This window comes from Leptopilina boulardi, unplaced genomic scaffold (assembly GCF_019393585.1).
Source record: "Leptopilina boulardi isolate dan_hultmark-lab unplaced genomic scaffold, ZJU_Lbou_2.1 LbouV2_30, whole genome shotgun sequence".
Lineage (NCBI taxonomy): Eukaryota > Metazoa > Arthropoda > Insecta > Hymenoptera > Figitidae > Leptopilina > Leptopilina boulardi.
The window spans coordinates 639,843-652,589 of record NW_026137863.1 but is presented as its reverse complement, the minus strand read 5'-3'; the positions used below and the strand labels follow the sequence as shown (position 1 = coordinate 652,589).

The 12,747-nt window shown below is 23.2% G+C and overlaps 5 protein-coding genes across 7 annotated transcripts in view; 2 read left to right on the top strand and 3 right to left on the bottom strand.

The window, feature by feature from the left end:
• Window positions 1-12,747, top strand: part of LOC127282397 (dihydropteridine reductase) — a 115,914-nt gene that overhangs the window by 200 nt on the left and 102,967 nt on the right. Inside the window, exons 2-5 of one of the 2 annotated variants that reach the window (XM_051306607.1) lie at window positions 905-988; window positions 1,075-1,321; window positions 1,419-1,611; window positions 1,727-1,867. In XM_051306607.1, the coding sequence (XP_051162564.1) occupies window positions 905-988; window positions 1,075-1,321; window positions 1,419-1,611; window positions 1,727-1,826 (624 nt within the window). In that variant the 3' untranslated portion in view covers window positions 1,827-1,867. Of the gene's footprint in view, window positions 1-904; window positions 989-1,074; window positions 1,322-1,418; window positions 1,612-1,726; window positions 2,120-12,747 lie in introns of those variants that run through there. The other variant, XM_051306606.1, reaches the window with a different exon arrangement.
• The window catches only part of LOC127282398 (glucose-induced degradation protein 8 homolog), a 116,997-nt gene that overhangs the window by 1,589 nt on the left and 102,661 nt on the right, over window positions 1-12,747 (bottom strand). The window lies entirely within an intron of this gene.
• LOC127282391 (short/branched chain specific acyl-CoA dehydrogenase, mitochondrial) lies at window positions 2,337-7,101 on the top strand. Its single transcript, XM_051306599.1, has 10 exons — window positions 2,337-2,497; window positions 4,095-4,262; window positions 5,203-5,314; window positions 5,449-5,549; window positions 5,629-5,835; window positions 5,910-6,080; window positions 6,161-6,286; window positions 6,354-6,536; window positions 6,608-6,743; window positions 6,823-7,101. Exons 2-10 carry the CDS (start codon window positions 4,230-4,232, stop codon window positions 6,996-6,998), a joined length of 1,245 nt encoding a protein of 414 aa, XP_051162556.1. The 5' UTR covers window positions 2,337-2,497; window positions 4,095-4,229; the 3' UTR covers window positions 6,999-7,101.
• Window positions 7,644-8,370, bottom strand: LOC127282402 (nucleolin-like). Its single transcript, XM_051306613.1, has 2 exons — window positions 8,032-8,370; window positions 7,644-7,954 (listed from the first exon to the last, which is right to left on the bottom strand). The coding sequence occupies exons 1-2, from the start codon at window positions 8,276-8,278 to the stop codon at window positions 7,794-7,796; spliced, it is 408 nt and encodes a 135-aa protein (XP_051162570.1). The 5' UTR covers window positions 8,279-8,370; the 3' UTR covers window positions 7,644-7,793.
• Window positions 8,889-12,667, bottom strand: LOC127282396 (transmembrane protein 185A). Its single transcript, XM_051306605.1, has 5 exons — window positions 12,412-12,667; window positions 11,696-12,041; window positions 11,326-11,625; window positions 11,132-11,255; window positions 8,889-11,061 (listed from the first exon to the last, which is right to left on the bottom strand). Exons 1-5 carry the CDS (start codon window positions 12,447-12,449, stop codon window positions 10,850-10,852), a joined length of 1,020 nt encoding a protein of 339 aa, XP_051162562.1. The 5' UTR covers window positions 12,450-12,667; the 3' UTR covers window positions 8,889-10,849.

The following is a 12,747-nucleotide window of genomic DNA, read 5'->3' as shown; positions in this document are numbered from 1 at the left end:
GTTTTATCTAAAATTTAATTATTATTGATTGAAATTCATCTCATTGAACCAACCACTTGTTGGAATGTTGAAAAGGAACGGTGTTTAAATTAATCAATAATATCCTTTCTAATTTTACAAGGTTACAACAATTATTAGAAAGTACATTTATCTTAAAATAGCACTTGGTATTTAAAAACAATTTGTAAACTTAATTAATGTGATTTTAATATTATTTACAGGGTATCTACTTCATTTGCCGGTTAGAGGTTATGAGGTTATCATTTTTTTTTAGAATATCTCTGAGGAAATTTGGTTTATACTTCTTTTTTTAAATTAATATCTGTCAAATTTAGAAAAAAATATTTTATATTTAAAAACTAATTTTTGCTCCTCATGGTTATTGATTTTTGATAAAAAATTACATTTTTTTTTAAAAATAACTATTTAAGATAAATGGAAAAATATTTTTTTAATATTATAAACTCCTTAGAGAACCTTAACCCCATTATATATTATAATTACTTTTAAATGTATGATTTTAACGAAACCAGATCACTTTCTATTATCAATAGTGTGAAATATTGAGTAATAACGATTTATAAAAGTAATCTAAGATTTATTTGTTATTCAAGGAATTTATAGTTTCATTAATTGTTTAGAAAATTGTTTTAAAATAGCGAAATTCAAGATAATTTTATTATCTTAGATTTTCAAAAAAAAAATGTTAAATTTTTTCAATGAATCGATTTTTTGTATCGGAATATACAAAATCGAAAACAATTATCTACTTTCTTTTTTTAATGAAATAATTTTGTTATTAACTGAAAATTAACGTTCTATTTTTTAATACAATAATAATTAATCTTTAATGTTAAATTTATATTTTTTTTTTTTAATGAAAATTAATTAACATTTTTTTTAGTGGGTTGGTTCGATCGATATAAAATCAAATGATGAGGCTGACGATAATGTGATTGTAAAATTGGGTCAATCTTGGACAGAGCAGGTGATGTGAAATTTTTTAAAAATTATATAGAAAAAAAAAGATTATTTTTTTTTTAATATAGAAAAATATTTCTTTTTTTTGTCCAGCAAGAAGATATTTTAAATCAAGTCTCAAAATCTTTGAATGGAAATAAAATCGATGGAATAATTTGTGTTGCTGGTGGTTGGGCGGGTGGAAATGCAGCTAATAAAGATTTTATTAAAAATTGCGATTTAATGTGGAATCAAAGTGTTTGGAGTTCTTGTATTGCGTCAAATATTGCTTCTCAACATTTGAAAGAAGGTGGATTTTTATCATTGACAGGCGCTAAAGCTGCTTTAGAAGGAACTCCAGGTAATTTAATATTTTTTAAATATTTCTATTATAAAAAAAAAAATTTTTTTTTAATTTAATTTATTTGTGAAAAATTTGACGATATTTTTTTTTTTAGGGATGATTGGATATGGAATGGCTAAAGCGGCAGTTCATCAGCTTACGAAATCTTTAGCATCCGAGGGAAGTGGATTGCCTTCAGGATGTTTGGTCGCTTCTATTTTACCTGTGACTTTAGACACACCAATGAATAGAAAATGGATGCCAAAAGCTGACACCACAACCTGGACTCCACTGGAATTTATTTCCAAGTTAGTAATTTTATTATAATTTTAATTTACATTCAGTAAGATTTAATTTAAATTTTTTAAATTAAATATTAATTTGTTTAATTACAAATTTATTTAATTACTTTTTCGTGTACAGTATGTTTTGGGAATGGTCACAAAATGAGAAACGACCATCTAATGGAAGTCTTTTGCAATTGGTAACAAAGGATAATAAAACTGAAGTAATTCCAGCCTAAGAGAATATCACAACATCGAAATCGTGAGAAAAGAAAAAAAAGTTCTAAATAGAAGGGATCAAACAATATAATGTTTAACAAGTTCATTTAATTATTGAAATAGTTTTTTTTACGTAACTATATAATTATTGCAGTATTTCGAAAATTATAATTTACTGTGTGAATGTTCAGTGATCAATTTTCAAAACGAATCTCTAATGCATTTAATTAATTAATTGAATTTTATGACAATAAAAAAAAGATTGTTAATATATTTGAATATTATTTAGAATAAATTTGTTCTTAATCAATAATTGTAAGAATTTTTAATTAATATTTTAATTTTTATTATAATTTTTTTTATAATAGAAAAAGAAATAAAATATCAACGAAAAGGATATATCAGTGAAAAATTATGATTTTTAAAAAATTTAAATTAGCCGTTTTATTTTAATTGAAATTGTATTTATATGTATATAATTGACGACTAGATTTGAAAGTATTTCAGATGGACCAGTCTTCATATATCTTAACTGTAAGACAGGTTGATGGACTTGGAACCTTTCTTGTTTGTCCCCACCATGTTTATAAAGAACAACTGGATCTTCTGATGTGACAACAACCTTGGATTGAAAATCCTATAGATCAGTCTCCAAAGTACCATCGAGAGAATTTTTTATTACTACACTCATGTAAGTTGATTTTTAATCCATTAATTTTATTATTACAAATTTTTTAGTCAATTTTTTTTTTATTTCCAATATTATTGACCCTTTTGTTATATTAATTGTTGTTAATTAACTTTTCCTATTTTTACATTATTTTATTTTATTTTATTTTTATTATTATTTTATTTTTATCATTTTTTATTTTTATTATTATTTTATTTTTATCATTTTTTATTTTTATTAATATTTATTTATCTTTATTTCTTTATTTATAAAGAATTTTTGTTATTTTTCTCGATGAAAGAAAATCGTTCCTCAAAAATATCGATTTAAATGTAATTGAACCATATAAAATAAAACTCATAATCAGAACAAGTGAACTTTGTACCATTTCGAACAATACTGATATTTATCGTTTGTAAATGTACCTAAATACTTATTTCAATGAACATTAATTTCTATTGTTTGAAAATGGTTATTTTTATATTAATAGTTTTATTTTGTTCCTGGTAACGTTGAACGAAAAAAAAAAAAATGTTCTTGAATTTATTATTCTTTAACTGCAAATTGTAATTACTAGGTAATAAGTACATAATATTCATTTTGCAAATAACTTCCTTCCGCTGTATCGTTAATTAATAATAGATCGAAATTCTAATTGCAAAATTGTGAAAAACAAATTTTAAAAAATAGAAAAATAATTGGAAAATAAAAATTTCTTCTAAAAAACATTTTGCAATTATATAAATGAATAATATTGATAATGAGGAAAAACACTTTTCCAAACAACTAATTAATTTATTTTGTTTTGCTAATAAGCTTACAAAGCAAGTAAGTTAAGGAAAGTTGATTTAACTTTGTAGCCGTTTTTTCGCAATAAAAGCCTTTAAAGCAACAATAATATGTCAATTATTGAGAAACATTATTTTAATGTACTTTGCTTCATTGAGATCAATTAAATAATATTGACCTTAAATTAATAGGCTAGAATAAATTAATCTTTTATTTTCATTAAATTACAAATTTTAGCCTTCAAATTTACATTTTTTATAATAAAAAATTGATTTTAACAACAAAAAATTTGACTTATCGCAAGACATAATTGACCTCTTTCTCAGTATTGTTGAATGTCAATTCAATATTCAGAAAAAAAATAATAGAAAATTTTTCATTTAAAAATAAAAAATTTACTTATAAAAATCTTCAAATTTCAATCTAATTCCAAAATTTCGAAATTGAATTTGTATATCAATTGTATGCTAATGAAATTAGTCAAGACTTTTTAATTAAACTTCAATGCGGAAGCTCGTATTGATATTAAAAGAAAAACAATTTTAAAAAAATTTCATCTCTAAAGAATAGTTCTAAAAATAAATAATAAATAATTGTACCATTATTATTTTCCTCTATATATATATAAATGCATAATTTTTCGAATAGATGAAAAAGTAGAAACTTTGTCGATTAATATAATTGTTGCGCAAATTCCATTTGATAAAATATGATTTGATAACCGAATATATTTCGAGGTAAATAAATCATGTTATTCTGAAAAGACAGATATATTTGTTATAAACCAATCTATTTGACCACTGATTCAGTTTTTTTTTTTTTTTTACAGATTGCGTAACAATTTGTTTCATATTCTACCCTATCAAAAGTTATCGAGCAGTCGTCTTCAATTATTGTTGGAAGTGGGATCGAAAATTTGATTCGTGTTAAATAGAACTTTGTACACATATACAAATAAAACATCATGAATTCAATTATTAAAAACATTTCTCCCAAGGTAAGTTATTATTTTTATTTTAAAAAAAAAATTCATTAGGTTCTTTTTTTTCCATAAAATATATTTTTTTTTCTCTATTGAAAAAAAAACGTGGACATTTAAACAATGAGAACTCATTTGTAAAAATTACCAAAAATAATTCATGAAAATTTAATTTCATTTAAAAAAATATTTTATAAAAATTTTCTATTTATTCTTTCGTTAAATTAAGAAATTATTATCTATTTGTCTAGATATTTGCCAGTCACTGTGGAAACAGAATTCATTACATTTTTTTTTGTTTGTTATTAATGTTATATTATTTATTCAATTATATAATATAAAAAATATAAATTTCTCTTTTTGTTTTATTTTTTTTTAAATAAATCAAAGGATTTAATAAATATATGTATTTTTAACGGTCTTTCCAACACATTATTATTTAAATGACCAGATTGTAATTTATTCATTTTAAAAAAAAATTCTGAAAGCAATATATCATTTTATCGTCTTCAAAACCCATAATTAAAGCTGGTTTTATTGAGTTCTATTTATAAGTGTATAAAATCAGTTTAAGAGTGAAACCGTTCACTTTATAAAAGAGTGAATGCAAACCACTCCCATTTTTTCGTTTAATAATTTTCGTTCCAAAAGTAGAATCAAAGAAAGCAAAACAAGTTATTTGAATTCAGAAAAAGAATTTTATATAAAAATAAAAATTATATGAGAAATAATAATGATAAATAAAAATATTAAATAATATTTTTTAAAGAATTTGCGGAATTAGTATTTCTTTTTTGATAATTATCCAACTGATAGCAAATTATTATTTATTATTAAGATAATTATTATTTACGTCAATAATTAAAAATCCATATGTTATTATGTTTTTAAAAACAATTATCATATTTTGTGTTCTCTTGTTCTTAATGGATAATTATTTTTTTTTTTTTTTTTGCAGATACTGAGAAAAATAATGCAAAGTTCACAGATGCATTTAACAGCATCTTTAAGTCAATGTCCCGGACCTTTGACCCAATACACGGACGATGAAGTTATGATGAGGGATTCAGGTAAGATTTTAAATAAAAATTTAAAAAATTCAATTTTTTTTTGTATATAGAAAAATGTTCTAATTTTAAAAAAATTGAGCATTTAATTTAGTGAAATCCAATGGAAATTATCTAATTTATTTTATTTATTATAGTTGCGAAATTAAGTAAAGAACAAATTGAACCACTTGTGAAGAAAATGGAAAAGGAAGGAAAACTTGATGATAAACTTGTTAAAACTCTATTTGAAAATGGGGTAAAAAAATAGAATTTCATTGTTGTAAATATTTTTGTAAAATATAAATTAATATTAAAATTTGGTTTTTTTTTTACAGTTAATGGGAATGCAAGTGCCAGCGGAATATGGAGGCACTGAAAGTACATTTATGTCAACAATTTTAGCAGTCGAGGAATTAGCAAAAGTTGATGGATCTGTTGCCGCATTTGTTGATATTCACAATACTCTAGTCAATTCATTAGTTATAAAAGTAGCTTCACATGAACAAAAAGTTAAATATTTAACGAGATTAGCTCAAACAGATGTAAGTTATCAAAAATTATAAAAAAAATTAATTTTTTATAATAAATCAAATATAAATAAAATGTTATTTTTCAGGTTGGCAGTTTTTGTTTGACAGAACCCAGTTCAGGATCAGATGCATTTTCTCTTAAGACTGTTGCAAAAAAAGATGGAAACAATTATATTATTAATGGATCAAAAATGTGGATTTCAAATTCTGATGTCGCTGGAATTTTTGTTGTATTTGCCAATGCAAATCCATCAGATGTAAGATTTTCTTTCAATTGATCATTTAAAATTCGTAAAGGTATTTTACTTCCTAAAAAACGTTTTTTTTTCAAATTAAGGGATACAGAGGAATCACTGCCTTTATAATGGACAGAAATTCGCCAGGTGTGACTGTCGCCAAACCTGAAGATAAATTGGGTATAAAAGCATCAGGAACTTGTATGGTTCATTTTGAAAATGTCAAAGTAAGTGAATTTTAATTGTAATTAAAATTTTTAAATTGCGATTCATTTTATTGTTTTCTTTTTCCAGGTTCCAGAAGAAAATATATTAGGAGAATTCGGAAAAGGATATAAATATGCAGCGGGATTTTTAAATGAAGGTAGAATTGGAATTGGAGCACAAATGATTGGAATTGCACAGGGTTGTTTGGATGCAACAATTCCTTATACATTGGAACGAAAACAATTTGGAAATGATATTTTTTCATTTCAGGTAATAAATTGATTCTAAATTGAAAATCAAAATCATTCGTAAAAAATTGAGATCAATTTTTTTTTGTTTAGTCGATGCAACATCAAATCGCACAGGTCGCAACAGAATTAGAAAGTGCAAGATTATTAGTTTATAATGCTGCAAGAATGGTTGATGCAAATCAAGATGTTATGAAAGAAGCAGCGATGGCAAAATTATTTTCATCAGGTATTTTTTTTTAAATTATTCTTATTTTTACGAAAATTGTGTTTTATTACTGTTTTTTTTTTTCTAAATCATATTCTAGAAACTGCACTGAAAGTGACAGCAAAATGTATTGACTTTATGGGTGGTGTTGGATTTACAACAGATTTCCCTCAGGAAAAATTCTTTAGAGATTGTAAAATTGGAACAATTTATGAAGGCACAAGTAATATGCAATTATCAACTATTGCCAAATGTATCCGAAAACAATATTCGTAATTAATTTTTTCTAAATTACGATAATTATATAATTAAAATTCCTGAAAAATTAATATTTTTTGGGAAATTATATGAGCCATTAAACAAAAGTATTATTAAAATATTCCTCTAGACTTCATGATAATCAAATTATCAAGAGAAAAAAAATATATATGAACTATATATATTTTATAAAAGGAATTGTAAATTTTAAATCGAATTTTTCAGATAATTTTTTTTCTAATGTAGAGAAATTTTAATGAGATTTTTTAAATATAAAAAAAAATTTAACTTTTTTAATAAAAAATAATAATTTTTTAAAAATAAAATATGTTAAATTATGTAAATATGATTAAAATTAATTTTTTTTTGTGAATTTTTCTATTTTATGTTATTACTCATTCTATCTATCATCTGTATTTATACAAGTGGATAATTTTTTATTTTAATTACCTTAAAATATTAAGCGTCTATTGATTTAAAAAAAAAAATTTTATTGATTTAATAGAATTGATAAATTTCGAGCAACTGATAATATTTCTATTCAAATAAAAATTGAATAAAATTGAATTAAAAATACAATTTAATTTACATATTAACACTATTGTTTGATATCAAGAATTAAAGTTTAGAATAAAATTTCTTTTAATTAAAGGAATTGAATAATTTTCATTTCAAAATTTGTTTTTAATTGAAAAAAGGAGAATAAAAATTAATTTTACATACATGTGATTAATATACTGATAATAAAAAAATTCCTCTAATAATAATTTTCACATTACTTTTTTTTTTTAGTGTCATACCTCCTTAGTTTTCTTATTTTTCACTTTTTGACTGTGGTTTAACAGTTGTTTCGTCTTCTGCGGGTTTCTCATCCGCAGGATTTTTAGATTCCTCTGGTTGAGTGCTGTTCATTGGTTTTATTGGTTTTGCTGTTGTAACAGGTTTCATTGTAGTTGCAGTTTTATTTGAGGAATCTGAAAAATATTTGCAATTTTTACATTACATAAATTTGTAAATAAAAATCGAATATATTGAAAATAGAAAATTATACCTGAGCCACAAAAGAATTTTATAAGTGAATTTACAAAGATATCATCATCATCATCATCATCGTCCTCATCTTCTTCATCATCTTCATCATCATTTTTTTTTTTATTATCATCATCCTCATCATCATCAAACCAATCATTCAAATAATCTTTTTCATCATAATCTTTATCACTATTAAAATCAATCCAAAAAGCTTTGCCCTCAAAAATTAAAAATGCCGAAACACAAAGAAAAATTGCAAATTTCATTTTGTCAAAATAAAAAAGAAATTAAAATTTTTTTTTCGATGTTTATTGTAATAGAACTATTCAGCGAATGTGTCAAAAATTATCTTCATTTACTCATTAAATATCCTCATTTGCTTATTTTTAGTTTTCATTAATTCAAGGTAAATTTATTCTTTTGATATTTACTTAAGATGCTTGAAGATAAATAATAAAGTAAATTCGTTTTGAAACATACATGAAAAATTAATTTATCAACTTTTTTTTTAAAACGTGCGTATAATACTCATTACCCGTACACTTGCGATTAAAATTAAATGTATCTGTGTCATGATTAGTTTCGAGTTTTATTTGTACAAAATTCAAGGAAACAAAAATAACAAAGTTTTATTGAAATATTTTTTTCTCTCTATAACAATAAAAATGAACAATAGATGAGGACAAAAAAAAAAAAAAGTTACTCATTTAATGCGCATTAAAGTTGTTTTATGAGAATGTATTTGTTAAAAAATTTGAATGAATAAATAATTTTATTTAAATATTTACTCTGGAAAGTAAAAAATAAAATAAAATAAAATTTTTAATAAAATAGAATATTAATAATATAATCAATGAACTTTAAAACGATTTCAGATACGAAAAAATATAAATTTTATTCGGATATCATTGTTTTTCATTCTGCTTAAATTCTAACAGAATAAAATAATAATTAATAATAATAATAATAATAATAATAATTGTTAATTGGCCAACCATCGTGGGTAAGTATATATGTTGTAACACAGAATAAAAAATTAATAGAATATACGATGGTTTTTTTTTTTTTAAGGATACAACAGAGTATGTACAACGTTATAGTATATATACAAAATTGAAGGATTAATTAAATTCTAATTTCTATACCCAGCAACGTTTAACAATAAAATTTTCGAAATAATTTTTTTTTCAATCCAGCTGCTTTTTTTTTATTATAAGCTTAATTATATATATACTATTCATCGACGTATGTTCAGTCTTGTATTCCAAAATAAATACTATTTTTTTTTTTTTTTAACAACGCCAATCATCACATTTTTTTTTTGCCTGAATAGACGAAGAGATGTTTTACATTTGCAGAATTTGAAATTTCTAAAAGCGCAGAATTAAAACAACTTTCTTCATTCTTCATATAACATTTTGCAGAATGATTAAAAAAAATTTTCTTCTTTAAACGTTTAAATTCTCTATTTTTTTTATTACTTTAGTTTTTTATATATATGTAAATATCTACATTGAAAAATGATGAAATTATATATTTACATTTCTTATTAAATGAATACGTTATCTTTATAACAAAACTAAATTTTATATTGACGATAAAAGCAAAAAATATTGTTTATTTAATAAATATTCAAATTTGGAAGCAAATAAGTATATTTAGCGAAGGAGAAAATATTTTAGTTTGAAATAACGAAAATATAGAAATAGAGTATTAACAGGTGAAATTGTAAAATAATTGAAAGTATTAAATAATTTTTTCAAAAACTAAATTGAATTCACCAAATTTTCAATAATTAAAACAAAAAAAATATAAATAGTAAAACAATTGTTTTAACGTTAAAAAATAATTTTTTTTTTTCAATAACCGAAAGATAATAAATTTTTAGTGATTGTCGAGTGTGTATGAATTTTTTCTCTTTTATAATCATAACTTATTATTTTTTTTTTCCACCTAACTTCATTATTATAAAAAACAAATAAATAATAATCACTCTGTTATAAAATAGGCACATTTCTTTTTTTTTTAGATAATTAAATGAATTTCTCATCTAGATTAAAAAAAATTGTTATCGGAGAAATAGACGCAAAATAATATTAATTGTTACCAAGCGTCTGTCATGTTACTGGAATATAAAAATTAATTTATGCTTTGACCATTTTCTAGTCTACAATATAATTAGCACCACAATATTCCAATAATTAATTGTAAAAGAAAAAAACAAAAATTATATAGAAAACAATTTTTAAAAATTTTCTGAATTTTTAAAAATAATCAATGAAATGCTTATTCAATAAACAAATACACAATTACGACAGACGTTAGTATAACATTTCAATAGAACAATATATTATTTACCTCATTTAATTTTTTTATGCGCGAATAGAGAAACAAAAATCTGTAAAATATTGCAACAAGCCTACGTTATCTAGTCAAAATTACTATTTACAACTTGTATTTTTTTTCTTTTTTACAAAAAAAGTCCAAGTCCAGAAATTAATTTTTTTTGGACGGACAAAATTTTTTCAATTAAATTGCAAATTAATTCACCTTTTTTTTGAGCAAAATTAAAAAATTTTGATATTAAATTTCGTAAAATGGAAAAAGATAATTTTTTTTTACATACTTACAGGCGTTGAAATGATTTTTTTTTCTACTTCTCTTGTTTTTGGGATTCTCATATTATATGAGAAAAAAAAACACATTAAAATAAAAGTGCTTAAACACTTTTTTGAGCACCAAAATTTTTTCATTGCAACATTTTTTGCAACAAAAAAAAGGATATTTCTTTCTTTTTTTTTTTTTGTCTTAAAAAAAAGGTTTTAAACCAGATTTAATCAATCGGGCATGTCTATGGAGACTATAGGCACTACGGGTTTTGTTAGGTCGATTTTCTTTATGTGTTTTTCACTTTTTTCAGAAACCATCGGCTCAGACGGCGGTTGATCATGATCGTTTCGCGATTGATAAGAAATATTGCCGTATTCTTGAAGCAATGGACATAGGCCCAAAAGAAAGTGGCAAAAATCTTTTCTTATTCCAAACCACCCTGAAAAAAGAAACAATTTTTTATATTGAAAATTCTTTTTACAGCTGAAATTATTTTTATTTTAACTTACATTTATTGCCACCCTTTGCTCCAAAAGACATACAAATTAGTGTCATATAAGAAAATATCAAAGGCGTTGCAACTGTTGTATAATGCAACGAAATATCACCATCAAGTTTATTTGCCAATAGAACCTATAATATTAAAAATTAAATTTATAAATTAAAATTGAAAAATAGAAAAAAAAGAAAAATAATTACTTACTTGAAAGACTAAAATGGGAACTACAAGAAATGTATATGCAATAGCAGAATTTAACGATGTACGTCTTTGACGTGCATTAATTTGTGGTGTTCTTAATAAAACGGCAGCAAATACAATAGCATATAAAACAGCAACTAATGATAAACATAATAATGCCCAAAGGGGCACGAACACAACCTCCCAGCTCCATGTAATAAAATTATCCAGTCTCAATGCCAAGAAAATAAATTGTAATACATTGACTGCACAAAAAAGTTCAAGCTCAAAAGAACGATCATGTTTCACAGCCCAAATACATACCTAGAAAAAGAATTTTTTTAATTAATTAATTATTTTAATAAAAAAAATAAATAAATTTTTAAATACTCACAGCTATAGATACAATGGAGATAAAAATCAATGGTATAAACACAAGTATCCACAAGTGTCTTTCTGATTCTAATTTATCGCATACTAATAATTCGAACATTAACAAAATTAAATGCAATGCAAGAGTGATTAACATTGCTTTATAATGTACATAGGCATCTCCTTCTAATCTCGCGTGTGGATGTCTCCACCAAACATAACTTCCAACTGTTGCTCCTAAAATTACCATACTTTTCCAAAACCATATTGGACTGAATACAGACCAATAACTCCATTCAATGTAGCCGTCAAGTCGCAATGCAAATAATAATGTAAATACCATTAAACATGTATGTACCAAAAATTTGCTGAAATTGAAATAAAAAAACAAAATCAGTAAATAACATAAATAAACATAACTAAACTTAAAAATTATTTTATAATTAGAAAAAAAAAATTGTTAATCGTAAAAAATAAGACTTTCTTTAACCTAAAAATCAAAAATTTTTTCTGAAAAAAAATTCTCAAGCAAAGTAATTCAATAATTCAGAATATATATATATATATATATAGAAAAAAAAGTGAATCGTCATGAAATAAAAAACATAAAAACATCTCACGAGTTCTATTTATAAAGTTGTTACAACAAAAAGAATGTTATTTTAATAATCATATATTTTCATATTCAAGTATTATCGTAACATTAAATTTAATAGAAAATAAAACTAATTATAATACCTTGGATTAAAATCTTGAAATAGTGTTTGAAGATTCATGTTAATTAAGGTCAGATGAATAATTATTTTTTTTTTTCTCCTCCTCGCACAGTGACAAATTTAGCACTTTTTTTTCAGCTTTACGCTAGCGTTTATTTTTCACACAACTCATTGTGGAAAATCACAATCCACAATTTATTCTTTAACAATTAAAAATAAAAAAAACATCAGTTAATTTTTCACCACCGTTTGCAAAAAATGCAATGTGTATATATAACACACTCTGAAGTAAGTTAACGATTTAAAGGGCCATTTCGAGATCTTAAATCAAAATTATCGATTTTTGAATTTATGATTA